The 23,804-nt window shown below is 50.4% G+C and overlaps 1 protein-coding gene across 2 annotated transcripts; it reads right to left on the bottom strand.

The window, feature by feature from the left end:
- Positions 1-3,489: 3,489 nt before the first annotated feature.
- Positions 3,490-18,558, bottom strand: TMEM114 (transmembrane protein 114). Of its 2 annotated transcripts, XR_014839624.1 has the most exons (5): positions 18,264-18,558; positions 17,888-17,968; positions 8,301-8,353; positions 8,006-8,143; positions 3,490-7,469 (listed from the first exon to the last, which is right to left on the bottom strand). XR_014839624.1 is itself a non-coding variant. In XM_003124618.6 (4 exons), the coding sequence occupies exons 1-4, from the start codon at positions 18,481-18,483 to the stop codon at positions 7,237-7,239; spliced, it is 672 nt and encodes a 223-aa protein (XP_003124666.2). In that variant the 5' UTR covers positions 18,484-18,558; the 3' UTR covers positions 3,490-7,236. The 2 variants fall into 2 exon arrangements, 1 of the variants encoding a protein (XP_003124666.2); XM_003124618.6 differs by lacking the exon at positions 8,301-8,353.
- Between the last annotated feature and the right edge of the window lie 5,246 nt (positions 18,559-23,804).

Raw genomic sequence — 23,804 nt, 5'->3', positions numbered from 1 at the left:
TGTAGTTTTGATTTGCAGTTTTCTGATAATCAGCAGTGGTGAACATCTTTTCACGTGCCTGTTGGCCATTCGGATGTCTTCTTTGGAGCAATGTCTGTTTAGGTCTTCTGCCTGGTTTCCAGTTGGGTTGTTTGTTTTTTTGCTGTTGGATTGCAAGCTGTTTGTATATTTTGAAAATGAAGCTCTTGTCAGTTGAATCATTTGCAAATAGTCTCTCCCATCCTGTATCTTGTCTTTTCATTTTGTTTTACGGTTTCCTCTGCTATACAAAAATCGTGTACGTTTGATGAGGTCCCATTTGTTCATTTTTGGTTTTATTTCTATTGCCTTGGGAGACTGACCTCAGAAAACTGGTATGATTTATGTCACAGAATGTTCTGCCTATGATCTCTTCTAGGAGTTTTCTGGTGTCATGTTCAAGTCTTTAAGCCAAAAAATGGAGCCCTTTTTGATTGTCATGACTGGGAAAGGGGTGCCCTGCTGTCATGCCCTCTGAATCTCCCAGGACCCCAAACTGGGCAGCAGAAAACAGAGAGCCGTTCTCTCCCGATGCTGGAGCCCAGAAGTCCAAGATCAAGTTGTCCCGAGGGCTTTGCTCCCTCTGAAGACTCTGGGGAAGGATCCCACTGCCTCTTCTCATCTCCAGAGGCCCCAAGTGTCCTTGGATTGTGGCTTCCTCACTCCAACCTCTGCCCCTGTCTTCACCTGGCCTCCTCACTGTGTATCTCTGTTTTTTTGGTTGTTTTTTTGGCCTTTTTTTTTTTCTTTTTTTTTTTTTTGGCTTTTTAGGGCCGCACTCGTGGCACATGGGGGTTCCCAAGCTAGGGGTCCAAATGGCGCTGTAGCCACTGGCCTACGCCACAGCCATGCCAGATCCTTAACCCACTGAGCGAGGCCAGGGATTGAACCCTCATCCTCATGGATGCTAATCGGGTTCTTTAACCGCTGAGCCACGACGGGAGCTCCCTCCCTGTGTATCTCTGTCTCCCAGTGGCTTTTTTATAAAGACATCTGTCATTGGACTTGGGGTCCACCCTAACCCAGTAAGACCTCATCTCAATTTAGCTACTTACATCTGCCAAGACCCTCCTTCCAAATAAGGACACATTCACAGGTACTAGAATGACAACGTCTGGAGTTCCCACTGTGGCGCAGTGGGATTGGCAGCATCTTGGGACAGCTGGGACGTAGGTTCGATCCCCATGCGAGCACAGTGGGTTAAGAATCTGGTGTTGCCTCAGCTGTGGCTTAGGCCACAACTACAGCTTGGATCTGATCCCTGGCCCAGGAACTTCATATGCCACAGGGCAGCCAAAAAAAAAAAAAAAAAGAATTATGACTTTGGTAGACCTTTCTGGGTGTATGCTTGTGCCCACAGCAGTCCCCTTTTTAGGTAGGTAACTACGGCACCCTGAGCACACACCTCACCTCTGAGGGCCTCGTGGGTTCAAGGTGAAGGTCAGATGCGGTAGCGGTAGCAGGTCATTCAGGTCTGACACCAGCTGGTTCTGTGCTGCAGGAGCAGGACCGAGTGCCAGATGAGGAGGAAAACCAAGGCTGGGCTCTGGGACCCTCAGCTCGCCTCTCAGGCTCCCCAAAGCTGCAGGAATTCCACACCCCAGGGGCTGCGGGAGAGCAAGTCCCACAAAGAAGCAAGGAGGCAGGGACCGGGGACCGGCTCTCCCCACACAGACATATTTTATTCATCACAGGCTCCTTCCTCCTCTGGGGCTCTGAGGATTCCGTTAAATTAAGCATTTCTAATTAAGGAAATAGAGATGAAGATGGAACAAATGCCAGTGTTCTGACAGAATCCCTGCGTCTTCCTGGCTGTCGGTCTAATGCAGTTGCTGGTTAAAGGGCTGCATGTGTGTGAGACCCAGGAATCACAGAGGCCACAGCAGCACAAGTTCCATCCTCGGTCCACAAGGATCCTCAGACTCTAGGGATGATGGGCAAGGAGCCAGGAGCCCTCAGCTCAGCAGTCAGAGGACAGGGTTGAGTCTTGGTCCTGGTGGATGACCTTGGATGACCTTGGATATCCTTGGCTTCACTGAGCCTCAGTAGGCACGTCCACAGTGGACGCCCCCGCCCCTTGCAGGACAACAGCAAGTGTCAGGTGAGAACCAGGAGCCTGCTTGGAAAATAATCCGCAGTGTGAGAAAGGGGTGTGTGCAGGGGGACCCACCCAAGGTTCCCAGGAGGCTTCTAGAAGAGGCCAGAGCAGATGACGATGACTCATGGCTGAGCCCAGGGGAGAAGCCTTCTGGGGACAATTGGAGGGAGACCTTTGAGCAGCGGGGAGGTGACATCCTCCCTCACCATCTGTCGGTCCTCCCGTGACAAGCCCACACTCGCCGGGTGGGGGAGACACTGGGACTCAAAAAGGAGAAGGAAGAATTCCCGCTGTGGCGCAGTGAGATCGGCAGTGTCTTGGGGGTGCTGGGATGCAGGTTCAATTCTCAGCCCATCACGATGGGTTAAGGATCTGGTGTTGCTACAGCTGGAGCTTAGGTCTCAACTCTGGGCCACTTTCGAGATTTAGATTCTTTGGGATCAGTGGATAGAAATTTGGTTTTATTTTAAAATCTCTGGGTGGAGTTCCTGTCATGGCTCAGTGATTAACGAATCCGACTAGGAACCATGAGGTTGTGGGTTCGATCCCTGGCCTTTCTCAGTGAGTTAAGGATCCAGTGTTGCCGTGAGCTGTGGTGTAGGTTGCAGACAGAGCTCAGATCTGGTGTTGCTGTGGCTCTGGCATAGGCCAGCAGCTACAGCTCCGACTGGACCCCTAGCCTGGGATCTTCCATATGAAAAGGCAAAAAAAAAAAAAAAAAAAAAAAAAAAAAAGACAAAAAATAATAATAATGCATAAATAAAATAAAATCTCTGGGTGATGCCAATGGGAGGCCTGGGTTGAGAGCTGCTGTCTTAAAGCCAGTGCACATCTGCAGCACCTCTGGAGGTGTCCCTTTGCTCCAAAAATAGGAATGGGATGGGATGGGATGAAATGGAATGGAAAAGGATTGAAATGAATCGTGAATGGAATCCCAAACCAGCTTAATCACCAGCACCCCCTTACCATGGCCCATGGGCACCACCCAGCCCACCTCCTCTGCCTCCTCCTCACCTCTGTAACTTCACCTCCTACCACTCTCCTCCATGGTCCTTCCTTCTTTCCTTCAAACACATAAGCTTGTTCCCACCTCAGGGCCTTTGCACTTGCTGTCACCTGCCTGATCTGCAGGTTCCTCTTTGGAGTCTCAGAACAATGCCGCCGCCTCCAAGAGGCCCTCCCTGACTACCCTTCCAAAAGTAACACCTCCCCGCCAGCCTCTATCTCATGACCCTGTTTTCCTCACTACACGTTTTCTCATATGCACCATTGGTTCGTGCGTGTACTGTCTGTTTCCTTGTAACAGCAGGGGGCTTGTCCTCCATCCCAACTAATGGGTCTTCGGACCCCAGAACAGTTCTTGACACATAGCAGGCGTTTGGCAAATGTTTATTGAATGAATGAGGTTCTTTTCGACGATGCTGTCAGTTCCTCAAGTACACATGTGCTTTGTCCCGTTGTTATTCCACTCCGTTCCCCTAGCAGGGCGCTCACTCTCGGCACTACTGATGTGAGGGCTAGATAATCCTTTTGTGACCGGGAGTGTCCTGTGCGTTTGTGGAAGTTGAACAGCAGACCGGCCTCCGCCCACTAGATGCCAGTAGCCCTCATCCCGGTAATGACAACCAAAAATGTCTCCAGATAGCCCTGAACGTCCCAGGTGGAGAGGGAGGGGCGACTCTCCCCATATGAGAACCCCTGCCCTTCAGTGTTTACACCCGTTAGGGAGCACTCAAAGCGATTTGAATCGCCAGGCCTGCCTTTGGTGCAGTTCCGCCAAGTGACCAGCAGGTGGCAGCAAAGACCGCTCTCTCGCTGGCATCGGTTATTTTCACTTTGCGAAAACTTTCTCATTTCTTTCCCCAGCTTCGAACCCGATTTTGCAACCACGCCCATTTACTGCCACGGGGCCTTATGACCAATCCACTCAGTTTGCACTTTTCGAACTAGACAGAAAGGGAAACTGCAGCAATGTCCTGAACCCAGGCACTGATAGGGTCGGCAGAAGTGAAAAGAAATTCATCCTGGAATCAGGCAGATCTGAATTTCAATCCGGTGGCACCTCTCCCTCTCCTTAACCTGTCTGTGCCTCAGTTCCCCGACTTGTACCCCGCCTCTCATCTCCTTAATCATCACCAACAATCATATGTTTCACTTGCCTCTGTCTCTAGCAACTGTATGGCAGCTCAGAGAGCAAGGGCTTGCCCTGGTGGGGTCATGGCCCCTCGTCCCTAGCATGAGATGGCCTTCTATTGGGGGTTTGTTGAATGACTGACTGACGGACGGACGTGTAGAACAATTCAGGTGCATAGTATGGGACTGCTCAATGTGTGTCAGCTGTAATGAGGATCGGGCCATGCTGAGGGTGACATCATGGTGATGGTGAGGAGGAAGACGTCATAGTGATGGTGGTGACATCATGGTGGAAGTGGTGACATCATGGTCAAGAGGATGATGTCACTGTGAAAGCAGTGATGTCATGGAGAGGGTGATGATGCCATGATAGGGTGATAACATCATGTAACTGATAATGGTGTCCTCATCTCATGGTCCATACCAGTGGTCCCCAAACTCCTTGAACTATCAGCCCTTCTTAAACTTGACCTTCCCCAGGCTCTCCCCATATCTCATGACTCAGAATCTTACAGGAACAGGTTATCAAGCAAATCGGCTGAAGAGGTCTTAAAGATATTGCTGCCTGGGAAGTTCCCTTGTGGCTCAGCAGGTTAAGGATCTGGCATTGTCACTGCTGTGGCATGGGTTCAGTCTCTGGCCCAGGAACTCCCATATCCAGGGGCATGGCCAAAAAATGAAAAATTATCCCTGCCTGGACTCCCTCTAGATACTTTCAGAGCAGGGATTCAGCCCTGGCACCAGGGGTTTAAGATGCCCTGGTGACTCATTAGAGTCAAGCTGACAGCCAGCCCTGACATTTAACAGCCCCCCAGGTCAGCACGATACAAAGTGTGTCCCAGACCAGGAGCATCTGTATCACCTAACTGCTTAGAAATGTGAACTCTGGGGCCCCACCCGGGCCCCTGACTCAGGGACCCCTCAGGTGGCTCTGGACACCCAGCCTGCTGAAGTGTGAGCTGCTCCTCCCCAGGGGGTTGGGACATGCAGCCACTTGGGGACCCCATTCCCATGGGCCAGAAGACCAGGATAAAAAAGGGATGAGATTTTCCAGGAGAGCGAAGAAGGGATGCGATTAGTCCCAGAAATCGCTGTATCCATTGACCAACTCCAAGGGAAACGGTCAACTTCATACTGCAGACCTAACTTCCACCCCACACCATACAAAGCCTGTGGGAAAACTGGAGTTATTTTGGAGTTCCCTGGTGGTTCAGCAGGTTAAGGATCAGGTGTTGTCATTCTGTAGAGCGGGTTCGATCCCTGGCCTGGGAACTTCCACATGCTATGGGTGTGGCCAAAAAAATAAAATAGAGTTAGTTTCACTCAAAAGGAGCCACCTCTTCTCTGACAAGGGCTCAGTGCCAACAGGGCCAAGGAGGGGCCGCAGCCCCACCCAGACCCACTAAGGCCACACCCAGAAAACATCTTCCTGCAGCCGCACAACCCTTATGGGGTGTCAGGATGTCACGGAGTTGCTGTAACGTCACCAGGACCCAGACCCTGACTACTGAGTACAGACCTCTGGTGCTGGCGTAGAAGCAACTTAAAAACCCCTGCTGCTTTGCAGGAGACTCTGTGTGTGTGTGTGTGTGTGTGTGTGTGTGTGTGTGTGTGTGTGTGTGTGTGTTTACACTTTACCAATCCTCGCACAGTCGCAGGTCCTACCCCCAGCCTAGAGGCTGCATTTTCCTAAGATTCCCATAAATTTGAGAGGTGCTGGTATGAACCAAACACCAGGCATTTCTTAAGGTTTGTTTCCAACAGAACCTGAGACTGGCACCCCAGGGAGCCCTCCCTGCAGAGATAAAGTCACACGCAGACGTCTGTGACAGCCCAGCCCAGGCCATCCCAGGGAAAACGGCGCGCTTTGCAAAGCTGGTGATGCTGGGACCCCACCCTTAGAGACTGTGATTTCCTTCGTGGCCTGGGGCAGCACCCTCATTCTTTTCATTCCCTGGGTGACTGCAGGGGGCAGTCAGGGCTGAGATCCACTGATCCCAGTGGCCTTGCTCAGGGGGTGCGGGAGGGCTTAGCGGGTGACACTGGAGGTGTCTGGATCTCACCAGTCTTGGACTTTACCCCCTGGAAACTGAATCCCATCAACACTTCGATGGAAATCCTTTCTATCCCAGGCTTGGGTGTCTTGAGCTCTCGCTTAGTGTTTGGAATGAGGGCTACATGCAGAGCCAGAGTCGTTGGTGGTGTTTTGAGGATTTTTCTTCCCCACGAGCTGTGAGTGCTGATAATCCTCTCTCCCCACGGCGAGCTTGCTGGTGAGCCCTCAGCATCACCCTCTCTGCCAACTGTCCGCTTGCTGGCCTGCCCCCGCCTCCTGGCATCGGTGAAGTGACACACGAACGAACGGGGCCACGGACCATCAGACTGTCCAGCAGGGTCTTTCAACTCAGGGATGACTCTGGGCTTGCAACTCTGGGACGACTAGCAGGTTTCACAAGCTAGTCTGGCCACAGAAAGTCATTGCAGCAAAACCTTTACTGCCCCAGGGCTGGTGACACGACCATCCCATGCCCCACGCCTGGTTGCTGAGGAGCCCGGATCTCTGCGTCCTCCCTCAGGTGTCCCCCGGGGCCTCCTGCATGGTCCCGGGTCACAGGAAGCAAGAAGCCCAGGGTCTTTGGTGCAGCACCCTCCACACAGGAACCACGCTGCAGCCAGCCCGGCCAGGAGCCTGCACGGAAAAGCTGTGATAAAGGAGAGAGCGCTGGTTTTCGGGGCGAAAACTCTGCCGCTAGCTCGTTGTGTGTCTCTGCCCCACTTGCCTAACCTCTCTGGTCTTCTGTTTCCTTAACAAAGAAGAGGAACGCATCCAAAGGGCTGGGGTGAGGGTGAAATGAAATGCACGGAGGTGGCATTCTGTAAGGTCTGCACATGATTAAGGGAGCGATTTGGTTCCTTCTGGAGCGCCGCACTCTAGGCCTCCTCCATTCCACATGGACACAGCACACACTGTGACCAGGCTTCCGGGCTCAGATGGCCTGGTCCTGCCTCTGCCTTAGGCGGAGCACACGGGCTGCTGCCAGGAAGGCCACCCCGGTGAGCAGCTCAGCGATGAAGCTGATCCAGCCCAGGGCCAGGGACCAGCCAAAGCGAATGTCCACCTGGTCCAAGAGGGCCTTCTCCTCCAGCAGACACAGCGCCTCCCGGAAGGCAGCAGCCGAGTACGCGATATAGACGCTGATGCCGGCGAGGGTCACCAAGGCTGCAGGGTGGGGGTACAGGGGGCAAAGGAGAGCAGATCAAACCTCGCCAGCCCAGGCTCACCCCCCACCCCCCGCTGGTCCCTCAGCCCAGGGCACCCCCCTCCCCCTTCCCTCCTGCCATGAGTAACTCCTGTCCATGGGCATCTCAGTTCCTGTGAGTCCTGGACCCCCTGAGCTGGCTTCACGGCACTGCCTCCCCTGCACTGCCCACATCAGAACTGCAGCTTTGCAATTCACTTTGTGAAACCACTTAGCTAACGAATGTCTGTCTGTCCCCACGAGAGTCCCAGAAGGCAGACCGTAGATTGCCCAGTACCCAGATGGTGCCCAGCACAGAGCAGGTCTCCATCCACATGCCTTAGAATGCTCTGTCCAGTTCCACAGCCATGGCTGTTTAAACTTATGCTATTTTCTGGAGTTCCTGTCGTGGCTCCATTCCAGCTATGAGATCACGGCAGGGGGAAACGGAGCCCCTTCTAGGGTTTCCTGCACAGCCCTGCCTGGGACCCGGGCCCCATGCAAGGTGGGCACCTACCTCCAAAGAGAAAGAGGGTCCCAGTGAGCAGGAGGAGGAGGGAGGCTCGCAGGAGGAAGCTCAGAAACCCCGTCATCCCCCCAAAAACCATCAGGATCAGGCTAAGTGGCAGCAGAATCACAAAGGTCCCGTGCATGGCTTAGGGGAGAGAGGAGGACCGCAGGTTACTAACATCCTTCAGTCAATCAACAAACGTTCACTGAGCATCTGTGGGCCAATGCTGGAGAAAAAATTAGCACTACTACTCCTACTACTAATGATGGTGATAATATCATGAATAGTTATTGAGGCTCACCTGTGCCAGGCTTTGTGCCGCACAGGTATCGTCTGGCTTAATTCTCACACGTCCTGCAAAGTAAGCATTGTTTCTTGTTCACTGGCTTGTTCACTCTGCATGGGTGTATCAGGTGTGCTCTTTGTGCCAGGCACCATCCCTGGTGCAGTGGATTCAGCAGCAAATATACACCAAGACTCCTGCCTCCCGAGGGCTGACATTCTCGTGCGTGGAGTCAAGCAGGGAACAAATAAGTGACAAAGTTGAGAGATGATGACAAATGCAGAGAAGGAGTGGGAGCAGTGGCTCCACTGAGGAGGTGACATTGGAGCAAAGACCTTGCAGAAGGAAGGGCAAGAAGCAAGAGGCCGCAGGGAGCGGGTGGAGCAGTGGCGGGGTTGGAGAGAAGGGGATGGAGAAAGTCTGGGGTCTCAAGATCGCAAGGTCGAAAAATCTGTTCCCAGAGTCCTGTCGTAGCTCAGCGGGAACACATCTGACTACTATCCATGAGGACGCGAGTTCGATCCCTGGCCTTGCTCAGTGGGTTAGAGACCTGGCATTGTTGTGGCTGTGGTGTAGGCCAGCTGCTACCACACCAATTTGACCCCTAACCTGGTAACCTTCATATGCTGTGAGTGCAGCCTTAAAAAGACCAAATAAATATGCTCCCACTTTGGCTCTGAGCTTCCTGGCAGGCAAAGCAGAAAAGGAAACCATCGCAAATTTATTTTTCCACCAGTCGTTCATTTACCAAATATTTATTGGCCATTTACCCTGGGCTGGGCCCAGAACCTCTTTAAATCCTTCAGCCACAGGATAGGCATAAAAATAAATGTTTTCTGGAGTTTCCATTGTGGCTCCGTGGGTTAGGAAACTGACTAGGATCCATGAGGACTTGGGTTCAATCCCTGGCCTCACTCAGTGGGTTAAGGATCCCATGTTGCCATGAGCCGTGGTGTAGGTCACAGATGTGGCTCGGATCCTGCGTTGCTGTGGCTGTTTTGTAGGCCGGCAGCAGCAGCTCCTAATCAACCCCTAGCCTGGGAACCTCCATATGTTGCATGTGCGGCCCTAAAAAAAAAAAAAGATAGAAAGAAATGCTGTCATCCTTCAAAGCAAAATCAGCACTCATTTCTTTGGGGAAGTCTTTCGTTACATTCATGTCCTCCACTGTCCACCATCACATGTCACTGCTCTGTGCCCCTGCAGGTCCCCACAGTCGCCCCCTCCTGGCATTAGTTACCCGGTGTGGAAGGCACCTCAGGCACTTTTCTGTGTCACCTATTCCGCTGTGAATCCCCTGACCATGCACCTTGTCTCCTCTGCACAGCTGCATCCCTGAGTTCCTGGTAGAGGGTTTAGCATCTGGCGAGAGCACAGCGGGTATCTGTTCACCTAATTAACTAAGTGATTAAGAGCCAGATGCTGTGGCTCTAAGGCAAGAAAATAAAATGTGGCAGTTTCTAAGAAATAACAAAGAAACCAAGGAAGGAGTTCCCATTGTGGTTCAGCAGGTTAAGAATCCAACTAGGATCCATGAGGCTGCAGGTTCGATCCCTGGCCCCCCTGAGTGGGTTAAGGATCTGGCATTGCCATGAGCTGTGGCATAGGTTGAAGACACAGCTCAAATCTGGCATGGATGTGGCTGTGGTGTAGGCCAGCAGCTGCAACTATCATTCAACCCTTAGCCTGGGAACTTCCATGTGCACAGCCCTTAAGAAAAAAGAAAAAAAGCAACCAATGAGCTTCAGAAATGACCTCACCAGTGCCCAATGGGCATTAGAGTCAGGTGATCTGCATTTGAATTCGGCCTCTGGTGGTGTCTTAACTCCTCAGAACCTCCATCTCTATGCACACCTATGAGAAGGGTGATAATATGCAGCTCACAATGTGGAGACAGTGGGGCAACTCAGAGGCGTAAAAGTCCCTGGAGCAGGTATTAAATAAACCGTAACCCTGCCAACAACAACGATGATGAAGATACTCATTCAGTCTGACATCCACTGTGATCAAACCACTTTGTCTTCAAGGCCCTGAAGGCTACCAGCCTCCGGGAGTCCAGGGACTGATCTCCCTCCTGTGACCATCACACGATAAGATGGGATTCCAGGGAACAAGATGTGTCATCTTCTTTCCTTCCTCCCTTCCTTCCTTCCTTCCTTTCTTCTTTTTTTTCTTTTTTGGCCGCCCCACGGCGTGTGGCATTCCCAGGCCAGGGATCAGATCCAAGCCAAGACCTGTGTCACAGCTGTGGCAATGCCAGATCCTTTAATGCACTGTGCTGGATCAGGGATTGAACCTGCATTGTGCCACGCCAGAGACGACACCGATGATCCTGTTGCACCCCAGCGGGAACTCCCTCCCTTCCTTTCTTAAGGACAAACCTTGGGCAAAGGAGCACAACAGCTGGCGTGAGAACCTGGATCTGTAAGATCTGTCCCCTGCACGGCATCGCCTCCGGAGGATGGCTGGGAAATGAAATCGTTTCTTGTTTAGAAAGTAATGAGGTTTCCTGGAGTTGGTTCAGCCCGGCAGCCCCACGAGTGAGCTCCCCAGACATGCTGCAGGCTGACTTCACATACACGTTCAATTAAATGTCTGGGCAAGAACAAGGCTCCCCCTGGGAAAGTTTTAAGATCTCCTGCTGAAATTTGGTGCCGTGTTCTGTTGTGTTTTGTTTTGTTTGTTTTCCGTGTGTGTGCTCTGGTCTTTGTTATTTTTTGACTTTCAAGACTGCTGTCTGGGGACAGAAATATTGATTCTGAGTTCTGTTCCACAGAAACATCCCCTTCTCCAGCCACAGAAACAGATGTCTGTGGGGACAAGGTCTCTGCCCTCATGGAGAGCACAGCCCAGGGCAGGAGACGGACTAGCAGGAAAGAAAGCAGCGGTAGCGGGGGTGGGGGCTAGTAATTACAGATCGAGTATCACAAAGGATGTGAGTGATGATACGGGGTGGGGGGCAGTGACTAGCAGGCACTTCTATAGCTGAGATGGTTGTTTTAATTTCCTAGAGCTGACATGACAAATTACTACAAGCTGGGTGCCTTAAGAGCCGGAGGAGTTTATTCTCACGGTTCTGGAGGTGCTAAGTCCAAAATCAAGGTGTCAGCAGGGCCACGCTCCCTCTGGAGCCTCTGGGGGGGGGAATCCTTTGCCTCTTCTGGCTTCTGGCAGTTGCTGGCATTCCTTGGCTTGCAGCAGCATCACGCTGACGGCCACCTCTGTCCTCTTATGACCTCCTTTTCTCTCCTCTGTGATTCTTCTTTGTGTAGGAGGACCCTTGTCATAGGATTTAGGGTCCACCTGCTCATCTACAGGGATCGCATCTCAGGAGCCTTAATTACATCCGCAAAGACTTTTTTCCAAATGAGGTCCCATTCACAGATCCTGGGGGTTAGGACATGGACGTATCACTGGGGATGAAAGCTTTCAATCCACTACAATGTTTACAGTAGAAGCCCAATAGGTGAGAAGTAAGAGTACCATGTAGAATTAAGAATACTAGTGATGGTGACGGGTCATTGTTTCCTTAAGAGCAAATGTGGACCCAGGTGCAAGAGATCTTTTTGACTCAGAAATGCTTTGTTGCAAAGGAAAAGCCTGGGTGGGGGAGGCAGGGAAGCCAAGATGTTCACGCCAAGGAAAACTGTGACTGTTCCATTATCGCACTGTTCAAAGGACAGCTCGATGGGAAAACCAGGCTTCCAGAATGCTTGCGAGGTCAGGAAGCCCCAGGGTGGATCATGAAGTAATAGTTCTGGTCTTAAAGAGCAAAGAGGTTCGTTCTCCACAAGCATCAGGAGCTCTAGCAAAAGAAGAGAGTCTCAGGAGCCATCTCCCAAAGGGGAAATGTCACTATCTTTATTTTCAAACCTTGTCCATGTGACTTTGTGACTCAGAGATATTCATTCTATTATGCCTGGTAAGGAAGTGGATGTTTTTTGTAAATTTTTGAGTCTCTGGTCACCAGAACATAGCTTCCTTGGAGAAGGGGACTACATCTTAGTTATCTTCCTGGTCTCCAAGGTGCAATGCTCTGACTTGGTAAGAGGAGGACTTTGCAAAGCCCTGGGTTCAGATCCCAGCTCCACCTCATACCAAGCAAATGACATCATCTCTTAAAAGCCTGTTTCCTCCCCTGTCAGTTAGCCCATGGGCTCCTGCGGAGCTATTGTGAGCACCGAATGTGAGAATAATTGTTTGTTTTTCTTCTTCTTTTTTTTTTCTTTTGCTTTTTAGGGCTGCACCCCGACAATGGATGTTCGTAGGCTAGGGATCCAATAGGAGCTATGGCTGCCAGCCACAACCACAACCACAGCATCTGAGCCTTGTCTGCAATCCACAACAATGCTGGATCCCTGACCCACTGAGTCCAGGGATCGAACCCACATCCTCATGGATACTAGTTGGATTCATTTGTGGCACTGCAAAGGGAAACTCCCAGGATAATTGTTTCTTATCTTCGAATACCAGAGGCTCTGCCAGGTGAGCGTCTTTTAGTGCCCATTTCACAGATGGGAAGACTGAGGTTCAAGGTACCGAGGTCAGTTGCTCAAGGTTAATGAGCTACGAAGTGTCAGAGCTGGAATAGAGCCACAAAGGAGGCTGACAAAGACAATGAGTACTTAACCCAGCCTGGAAGTTAGGAAGGGCTGGGGGGAGGTCTTAGCTGAAACCTATGATGAGAGGTGAGAGCTGAGAGGTGGGGACAGTGTTCCCAAAAGAGGGGACAGGATGTGCCAAGACTCCAAAGCAGAAGATATCTCTTGCACCTGGAGAGATGGGCAGGGGTCACAAGTAGTTCCATCAGCCATGCTCAGGAGAAATCCAGCCTCTAGGGCAGTCCTCCTGGGGCGTGTTTTATAGCGATATGCACCTGATAACATTCTTCTTAGAAAAAAACAAGGAAACACTGAAGGAGACAGTTTAGAAGAGCAGGACTCTGAACCTAAGAAACAGGCTAGGAACCTTACCTGTGGGCTGCCTTGGACTCCCTTTATACCGAAATTACACTTGGTGTCGCATCAATCTGAAAGAGTAGGAACTGCCTGGGTTCAAATCTCAGCTTGCCCAGTGACTGCGCAAACTTTGGTAACTTACCTAACCTCTCTGTGCCTCGGTTTCCTCATTTGAAAAGTGAGGGGGATGATAACAGTACCTGCCTCATGGAACTGCTGTAAAGATTGAATTGAAACATGCAAAGGGCTCAGGACAGGGTCTGGCACACAGCACCGATTTTGTAAGCACTGACTTTTGTTTTTAGTTTCTATGGAGGGTTTTTGGGTCTTTTAGGGCTGAAACCTCGGCATATGGATGTTCCCAGGCTAGGGGTCAAATTGGAACTGCAGCTGCCAGCCTACACCACAGCAACACCGGATCCCAGCCATGTCTGCAACCTACATCACAGCTCACAGCAACACCGATCCTTAACCCATTGAGCGGGGCCAGGATCGAACCCGAGTCCCCATGGATCCTAGTCAGATTCATTACCCCTGAGCCACAACAGGAACTCCTGAGTGTTATTTTCATTGCCCTTCAACCACTCCACTGAAAGTGGTCCCCACTGCCTTTGATGATGTGCCTTTGTTTTATATTGTCACACCTACTACAATTTGAAGCCATTTTGTGTTGATTTATTGGTCCATATGTCTACAACCTGTCTCCTGCACTAGACACTAAGCTCGATGTGGCAAGGACCTCACCGTCTCCTCATGTTTTATCCCTAACACTAAGCAAACAGGTGCCTTTGCAATGATTAGCTCCACTTCACAGATGAGAAGACTGAGGCTCAGGGAGTCAGAAGGGGGAGATAGTAACTGACCTCCTGCTTTGAGTGGTGGCCTGTGCTGGGTGCTTTGCTTATATGATCTCATTCATCTCAAAGCAGCCCATTTATCTATGGAAGCAAGTGACCAGAAGTCACACAGCTGGTAAGAAGCTGGGAAACCTTATCTAATGAGGCTGACTCCACCCCCATACCTTGCACATGGCTCAGCCTTGCCAATCAGCACATTCCATCTTCTCAGCTGCAGTGATTGGCTCAGATCTGGGCATGTGATCCCATCTGGTCCAATGAGACACCTCCCTGGAAGTTTTGGAGAATTCTTGGGCAACAGTCTACTTCTGCTTGGGTTGCTAGGAGTAGAGGGGATTTCCTTGAAAGCAAAACCCAACCAGAAGCAAAGCCCAGAGAGGAGAGGAAAGAAATTTGAGTTTTGCTCTCTGGATCCCACTAGGCTGGAGCTTTTCACTTACATGGACCAGCAATTCCTTCTTGTTTCACTGGGTATGACTTGAGTTTCTGTCGCTTGCCACCAAGATTCCTGGCTAGCCTGGTTGGTTCTAGACTGTGGCTCCTTTATCTAAACTGTGTCGAATTTGATGACATCCCCCCCACCTCTACCAAAAATAATTCTAGTCCCCAACTAAGGAACCCAGAGCTAATCAAGAAGACAAAACATCCAAGCAAGGTCGATTTTTATTGGGTACCGAAATGGGCTGCCTGCTTGGATTTTCTTGGAGGGAAAATCAATAGTTCTTCACACACACACACACACACACACACACACACCCGAGGATTTGTCTAGAAACCTGACTCGCAAAACATGCTGCTTGTCACCTGGCTTCCCTCCTCTTTCAGCTCTGCAGCAGATCATAAAAGAAATGAAACATTTCCCTTTAATAAGAGAACTTGGACAACATTCAAAATTCTGGGGATAAAGAAATTCTGGGGAAAAGCCCTCTCTGGGGGTGATTTGCGGTGAGCACATGGTCTGAAGGGGTGGTCTCCTCTCTGTGGTGGATGATACGGTGGTAATAATAGCAGCTTATACTTAAAAGCACACTTCCAGGGGCCAGACACAGCATGAGGCTTCCAAAGGCACCCTCCCATTTCACCCTCAAAATATCCTTATGACAGTTATCTGCCTTTTTCCCAGGAGGGAACTAAGGCTCAGAGGGGTATAGGAATCTCCCCAAGGCCATGGCCCTAGTTGGTGGAGAAGCTGGGGCTTAGATCTAGGTTCAAGGGTGAGAAATGAGCAGACTCTAGGTGTGAGTTTTGCTTGTTTTTCAGAATCCTGGACCACAAAGGATTGGTACATTATCTAGTTTCGCAAAGAGCCCAGTGCTGACTGTGGTTAGCCATCCAGTTTACACATTGACATGACAAGTGGGCTGAATGTCAGCACCCAGCCCAGCAAAGGGCCACAGATGGGACAGCCTCTAAAAGAGGCTGGAAGGAATGGCAAAGAGAACTAGCGTTTATTGAGCCCTTGCGTGCCTCACACTTTTCTATCAAGTCATTCTTTCCTGCAACAGATCCCACAACAACCAGGCACTAAACGAAGCCCCAGGTAAGGTCAGTTTTTTCAGCTACTTTGCAGAATCCTGGCCACACCGTCTCATGGATTTGATGTCCCATTTTGATAGATGTGGAAACTGAGGCTCGGAGAGGTTAAGACACTTATCCTAGGATCACAGAGGGTCCTGGTAGGGTCTGAGCTGGGATTGGACCCCCATCTCACTTCATGGGCAAGAATTTTTGATTTTTCTTGAAACGATGCTCTGAGAATGCCCTAAGTTCCTCCTGGTACAGTTTTGCGGGGAGGGGACAGAGTCCAGGAGCCCACTTCCTTTCCTCAGTTCCCTCATGTTCCCAAGTGCTTCAGGGCTTTCTCCTTCAATGGGACTTCATGCAGCAATGTGCTGAAGCTGGACTGTATCAGAGTCACTTGTTAAGTTTTCAGGAATTGGGGGAGCCAGTTGACATCATATTGGCAGCTAGAAATGGACGGTGGCAGGAATATCCTACACCACAGAAATGGGCAAATGCCACAAATCAAGACGATCCCATCCCCCAGCCATCAGTTGTCAAGAATTTTCTAGCACACTGCTAGACTTTAGCAAAAGTCTGGTTCATTCAACAAATATGGATTGAGTTCCACCTCTAGATAACAGAGTTAGCATTCACCTTCAACATCTGCTCGGCAAACCTTGGCTCATGCCGGGCTCTGGGCTAAATACTGGGAATCCTGCCGTGACAAGAGACATGGTCCCTGCCCTCATGGAGCTCAGGGTCTGATGAGAGAGTCAGATTTTAACTCTAAAAATGTCACACAACCTGTACCGTGCATAGGAGCTGACCAAGTCAAGCTGGCAGGATGGTAGTGGGAAAAGGCCAAGCGGCAGCAATGGCACGTGCAAAGTCCCTGTGGCAGGAGGAAACCTGGCACATACCAGGAACCAGCCCAGGGCCAGCACAGCCAGAGAGGAAAGTGCAAAGGGGAGAGGGGAGTCAAAGAAGGACCCTGACAGCCCTCGTCAGCCATGATAGGAATTTGTCTTTATTCTAAGAGTCACACCCAGCAAGCCTCAAGTAAGCTTGTGAAAAACTGCCCATGCTTTTCAGGGTCTATGGAACCCAGTTCTCATTTCCTCATCAGATCCTTTCTCAGTCCCTCTCTGGGCCTCACTTTCCTCATTGGAAAAATAAAGAGGGGGGTTCCCGTTGTGGCTCAGCAGGAACAAACCCAACTAGTATCCAGTGAGGATGCAGGTTCCATCCCTGGCCCTGCTCAGCGTGTTAAGGATCCAGAGTTGCCAAGAGCTGTGGTGTCGGTCACAGACACAGCTTGGATCTGGCGTCGCTCTGGCTGTGGCGTTGGCTGGCACAATTCGATTGCAGCTATGACACAATTGCAACTATGGCTCCAATTCGACCCCTTAGCCAGAGAACTTCATTATGCTGGCGGATGCAGCCCTAAGAAGAAAATAAACAAGCAAGCAAGCAAAAAAAGATGAAGATGCTGATGGCCATATCTTTGTAGGGAGGCAGAGGAGATTAAATGAAAACATAGATGGAGGGTGTTCAGCTCTGTGTCTGGCCAGCCTCCAGCCTCCGTGAAGGGACCCAGCCCTTTTCTTTCCCTTCTTCCTCCCGTGTTTATTTAACCTGTTTGCTTTCATGCATTCAGCCCTCACGTCATGACTGAGTGGCAAGCACTGTGCCAGGCACTGGGAAGTCAGCCATGAACAACAGACACAGGGCCCCTGGGGAGAGGGGACAGTCCTCTGCCTCCTGATTGCCTCTCTTGAATCATTCGGCAAATATTTACTGCATCCGTGCTACTGCCGAGCGCTTGGTCTCAGCACCGAGGATGTGGAGGCTGACGTGGGGTGTGCCTTCTGGTCTCTGGGATAACCTCCTCTCTCTGCCACAGTCAGTTCCTCGGGCTGGTTTAGGTGGCTCCTCCGGCTCCCAGCCACCCTCCCTCGTGCTGCTTGTCACTCTGAAATGGAACTGCGCACTGCCACCTTGATCTCTCCGGCTGGCTAGCCCGTTGAGCCCCCTGAGCTCCGGGCCTGGAGCTTCAGCAGCAGGACGGTGCCCGGTGCACAGAAAGCATCCTCAACCACACAGCGTTCTGGGTGGAACAAGAGGGCTCCGCCCCCTGCTGCCCACAGCATCCCCCTCTTCCGCAGGTGTCACAGGCCGCCCCCCGCCGCCCCCTCCTTCGCGGTGTCCCCGACTGCTGTTTGGAGAAAAGCTCCGAAACTGGTGCCCAGCCCGGGATTCTCCCCCATCCCACCCTCCCCGGACTCACTGAGAAGTTGTCGACTCGAGTCGCTGACCGTCACGTTCTCCTGCCAGAAGGGGTTCATCAGCGGCGCGCACGGGCTCTGGACTGGATGGAGCAGAGCATCGGTGGGCGGGGGCCCCCGGGGTACGGACCCCAGCCCCGCGGCTTCGCCCCCACGCCCGCCCCCGGGGCCCCACCCCGGAGGGCAGACGCGGAGCTAGAGCAGTAGCAAGCTGAACCAAGCAACTCTCGCAAGGGCACTGGCAGCTCCAGCCCCCTGCCCACCTTCCCCTCCGGCCCAAGACATCGCATTTCTTGCTCAGAGGTCTGGGGGAGGGGTGTGCGCCAAGCAACAGGTCCCGAGCGAGCGGGGCGCTGGGGTCCCCGGGTGCATCCTTACCCCGGCAGGTCCGCCAGAGGCCGGAGTGCGAGCTCAGAGGTTCGAGCTGGCTGCGGTTGGCGCCCCCCGCCGGGTCCTGCGCCCCCGGGCCGCTCCGCTCCAGCCTCTCTGTGTCAATGATGTACCAGAAGTCCGTGCCGATGGCGGCCGCCAGGAGCACGAAGCTGAGCGCCCCGGTCAGCGCCGCCGCGCCGGCCACCGCGCCCAGGTGCACCCGCATCGCGGCGCCGGGACCCCACCGGCTGCCCAGAGCTCGCAGCGCCGCCTCCCGCGTGCCGAGCTGGGAGCCGGAACCCCGGCCTGGGCACCTCGATCCCTCCCTCCGACCCCGGCTCCGCCCCCTCAGGCTCTCACCTGCGCCCTGGAACCCGTACCGGCTCCTCCCCCAGACCCCAGCCTGAAGCCCACCTCGGCCCCCCCTCCCAGCCAAGCGCACCCCTCCTCCTCCGCAGACCCTTCTCCCTCCCACCCTTCCCGCAGTCTCCGCGAGCTGTTCCTCACGCAGCCCGGCCTCTGCCTATCCTCCCAGCCCTCCTTCTCTCCCTACACCACGGACTCAACTTCCCACTTCCCGCGCGTGGCACCCGGACGCTTCCCTCCGCCGCCCTCCCTGCAGCTCCCCGAGCAGCCAACCGCGCGCCCCTTCCTCCAACGCGCCCAGCGCCGGGGCGCCCTGCCGAGGGCGGAAGGCTGGGTGACTTAGGGAGGGGAGGGCGGCCTTCCCATAAACTGGGAAAGTAAGAAGGCCAGGCAGCGCCTCTGGGATTTGCAAGTAATCTATTTAAGAGCCTCTCCCTCCAGTTTCAATCATTCTTCCTCTAAAATCCATCTTCAGTTGATTTTTCCAGGCTGGCTGCAGAGGAACAGATGTGTGTGTGTGTGTGTGTGGGTACATATATGCATATATATATGTATATAAATACATATATGTATGTATGCTTTAAAGCCATGGACCAGGCCATGTCCTCTGAGGCCATTATCTCTTTAAGATTTTTATTTTTTCTATTATAGTTGATTTAGTGTTCTGTCAATTTCTGCTGTACAGCAAAGTGACCCAGCTATACATATATATATATATACACACACACATTCTTTTTCTCACATTTTCCTCCATCCTGTTCTATCACAAGTGACTAGATAGAGTTCCCTGTGCTCTACAGCACGATCCCATTGCCTATCCACTCCAGACACTATAGTTTGGGGGCCGTCAGCTCTATCACCAAAATCTTCATCACCGTCACTGCCATCACCAGCACCACCACCAGCACCACCATCACCGTTCTCTTCCTAATTGTCACCATCACCCTTGTCAGTTCCACTGTCCTTTTCACTGCCATAAAACCTTTCATTATTTCAAGAAATACTTCTTGAGCCCTTCTAGGTGCCAGGCACTATAGTTTATATTAAAAATAAAGCCATAAACAACTGAAACACAGCCCTGCCTTTAAGGAAGTGTATGATGTGGCCTCCCAATCTTTTCCAAACAAGGAATGCAGAGAAAATCATCATGAGTGTAGGGCACACAGGGTTACCTGGAAGAAGCTTCAAGGGTCTGGAGTTGACCAGCTGCAGGAGCAGCAGCTACCAAAGTCCCCTGGAGGCCGCCCTTATGGCTAAGAGATCAAAATCTTGGCACTCCTCTGACACATTCTTAAGGAAACATCATGCTAAGACCCAAAAGTTGATGAACTGGGAAGAGAATCAAAATTTTTAAATATTTTTATTTAAGTACTGTTGGTTGACAGTGTTGTATTAATTTCTGTTGTACAGCAAAGTGATTCAGTACATTGAATATAGTTCTCTGTACTCTAGAGTAGGGTCTTGCTGTTTCTCCCATCTGTGCATAAGAGCTGACCTCTACCAACCCCAACCTCCCACTCCGTCCTCCCCCAAGTCCCTCCCCCTTGGCAAACCCAAGTTTGTTCTCTATGTCTGTGAGTCTATTTCTGTTTTGTGAATAGGTTCTTTTGTGTCATATTTTAAATTCCACATATAAGTGATATAAATGGTATTGTCTTTCTCTTTCTGATGTACCTCACCTAATATGAGAATCTCTAGTTCCATCCAAATTGCTACAAATGGCATTATTTTGTTCTTTTATGACTAATATTATATATATATATATACACACACACCACATCTTCTTTATCTAGTCATCTGTCAATGGACATCTAGGTCACTTGTAAATTTAATTAGGTCTTATTTGTTCATTTTTGTTTTTATTTCTATTGCCTTGGGAGACTGACCTCAGAAAACATTGGTATGATTTACATTAGAGAATGTTTTGCCTATGATCTCCTCTAGGAGTTTTCTGGTGTCTTCTTATGTTTATGTCTCTAAGCCATTTTGAGTTTATTGTGTATGGTGTGAGGGTATGTTCTACCTTCATCGATTTACATGTGGCTGTCCAACTTTCCCAACACCACTTGCTGAAGAGACTTTTTCCTGTTGAATATTCTTGCCTCCTTTGTTGAAGATAAATTGTCCATAGGTGTGTGGGTTTATTTCTGGGCTCTCTGTTCTCTTCCACTGAGCCATGCATCTGTTTTTGTGCCAATACCAGGCTATTTTGATTACTTGTAGCTTTGTAGTATTGTTTGAAGTCTGGGAGGCTATGCCTCCTGCTTTGTTCTTTTTCTTCAAGATTGCAACAAAGCTTGCTTTGAATAGGGTACCATGAGAGCAGGCAACAGAGGGGAGGTCTCACTGGGATTCAAAATCCAGGAGGTGACATTGATGTTGAGACATAAAGGATGTAAAAGTATTTCATGCCTAGGGTATGGCTTACAGGAAGCACTTGGTACATTCTAGAAAAACTGCAACAAGAGCATTCAGGATGGTACAAAGGGAGAGAGGAGCAAATAGAAGGAATTGAGATTGGGGGGACAGATTGGGATCAGGTCAGGCATGTCTTGGGTCACGATAAAGAGTTTGGTTTCTAGTCTAAGCTCCCAGTTTAGAGAAGAGATGTGAAATGCTCTGATTTACATTTTTAAAAATCTCACTCTCCCTACAGGTGTCAGTGTAGAGCATAGACTATAGGAGGTTACGAAGGGAAGCAAGGAAGCCAGTGAGGAGGAACACAGCAGTAGAAGCAGCAAAAGATGCTCAGATGCTTAGGCTAGGGTGCTGGTGGCAGTGAGGAGGGAGGGAAATAAATGGATTTTTTTAATCGAGAGGGGTAGAACTGATAGGACCTGGTGATGGGCTGAGGCTGAGAATCATTCTCTTCCTTGTTACTTTATTCTCTCACACCAATACCATCTTACTAGTCATCACTGGCATCCTCATCTTTGTTATCAGCAGCATCAGCACCCTGGACAGAGCTATCACCAGCAAGAACTCACCATCCTATCCCACATCACCTCTTCAACTACCATCTTAAAATTGACCTCTCCCAGAACCATCCCCACTGATAGTTTTGCCTTCCACTCTGTCACTATTATTCCTATCTTTGCACTATCATCCAAACCATCCTCAGCTGTCCTATCTACATTAGGGAGCCTAGATGAAGGTCAAATTCAACAAGGCTGATCCCAGGACCCCTAATACTCTCTCTAAGGTTTAATCTCTCCTCTCTCCATTTCTCTCCATCTCTCGTTGTTTTTCCTCTTTTGGCTTCATTCTAATTCACACTCTAATTTGTTGGACCTCAGGAACTACCTTTTACCATTTAATAATCCCAACAAAAAGAACAAATATCTTTCTCAATGGTGACAGCCAGATTTCCAGGATTGAAGCCCATATCCCCATCTCTGAACCAGTCTCTATGAGCGAGAGGGATAGAACACACTGACTGGCCAAGCATGGATCCCCTGCCCCCTCCTGGAGCCAAGGTAGGGTGAGATGGTTCCATCCTAATCATTTGAGCTAGACGGTGTCATAGCTGTCAGATATAGCAAATAAAGTATGGGAAGGGGAGGCAGTTAAATTTTCAGATAAACAATGAAGAAAATCTAGTATAATATGTTCCATGAAATATTAGGGATATACTTATACTTTAAAAATCTATGTTTGTTAGGTGGACTGGGAGGTTGGGGTTGGTAGATGCAAACTATTACATTTAGAATGCATGAGCAATGGGGTCCTACTGTACAGCACAGGGAACTCTGTCCAATCACTTGTGAGAGAACATGATAGAGGAACATGAGAAAAGGGGTATATATATATATATCTATGACTGGGTCGCTTTGCTGTGCAGCAGAAATTGACAAAACATTGTAAGTCAACTATACCTTAATTTTTAAAAATTGTTGTTGTATGACCTGAAGTTCACATTTAACTGGGGGTCTTGCCTTTTACCTGGCAAACATAGCTGGCTTCCCAAAGGAAAACGAAGGCACTGCGACTAGAACCAGGAGAAGGGGTGACAGATCAGATGCCCCTTCCAGCCACCTGGGTCCCACTTCCCTCATCTACATAGGGAGAACTTCTTCCAGGTCCCTTTGCAAAGGCAACCTTGTAGGCTTTGATCATTCTATTTTCCCTGAGGATTTTGCTATAATCTACCTGAATCATGCTCAGTCACTCTAAAAAAAAAAGAAGGACAGAAAGTAATGTTTTTCAATGAATCGGGGAGGGGGGGGCGGTGATGGAGCACATCAAACATCGGAGGCTATCATTACGCAGCCAGCCAGCTAAAGAGGCAGGATAAACCCTGAAGGCTCCTAACACAGAATCCAAATAAAGCCCAGCATTTAGGATTAAATCCACACCAGGCGCCATGCCGGGTACCAGACTGATGGAGAATGGCATTGAACAGGGATTCCAGACGTGGGTCATGAGGTTTAAATCAGCATCTTACAGGCTCTGTAAGCCCAGAGCAGTGGCTTCTCTTCTCTGAGCCTCAGTTTCCCCTGCTGTAAATTGAGGTTACTTACACCTACCAATTCCAGAAGGGAACTATGAGGATGGCACGAGGGTGTGAGGGTGATGGGTATAAAAGTGAACTGCTACAGACGCGGATTATGTTGGTTCGACCCAGAGCATATCATTGGTTTTAGGTTAGCACATGGTACACAGTAGAGGTGCAATGAAGATTTGTCGATCCAATAAATGAAAAGTCTTCCCCAAAGTCTCTTCTTGCAAGCTCAGAGCTTATTTTGTGTGGCAGATGCTTAAGGAACAAACTCAGGGCTTCAGACCTAGAGCCAGTATGTCCATGCAGTTATTAACATCACCGCACTCGAGAGAAATGGCCTGTGTTTATTAAGTCTCATGAGGTCGTGATGTTCTGTTGGCCAAGTAGACTCCACGGACCTGACCCATGTATACCCACTAAAGTGCAAAATCCCCATCTACCCATTAGAGACTTCTAGAGGGGCTGGCTGCCACTCTTCATATCCTATATGATGTAATTAGCTCAGAATGAAAAGGAATTCGTAACCTACTGGGTTAATTTTCCCATTACTCGCCTGGCGTGATGCCGAGATGAAGGCTGAATTACCCTTTCTCCATTTCAGGGAACCTCTTCCCAAATTGAAATTAAAAAAATCCCCCAGCCAGAGAAAAGCATCTTCTAGGAGCAGTGGGGTAGGGTAT

The sequence above is a fragment of the Sus scrofa genome, chromosome 3 (assembly GCF_054392235.1).
Source record: "Sus scrofa isolate SSC_HxYL_T2T_F1_AM1 chromosome 3, Sscrofa_HxYL_maternal_Yorkshire_Landrace_v2.0, whole genome shotgun sequence".
Lineage (NCBI taxonomy): Eukaryota > Metazoa > Chordata > Mammalia > Artiodactyla > Suidae > Sus > Sus scrofa.
This window is presented reverse-complemented; position numbering and strand designations above follow the sequence as displayed.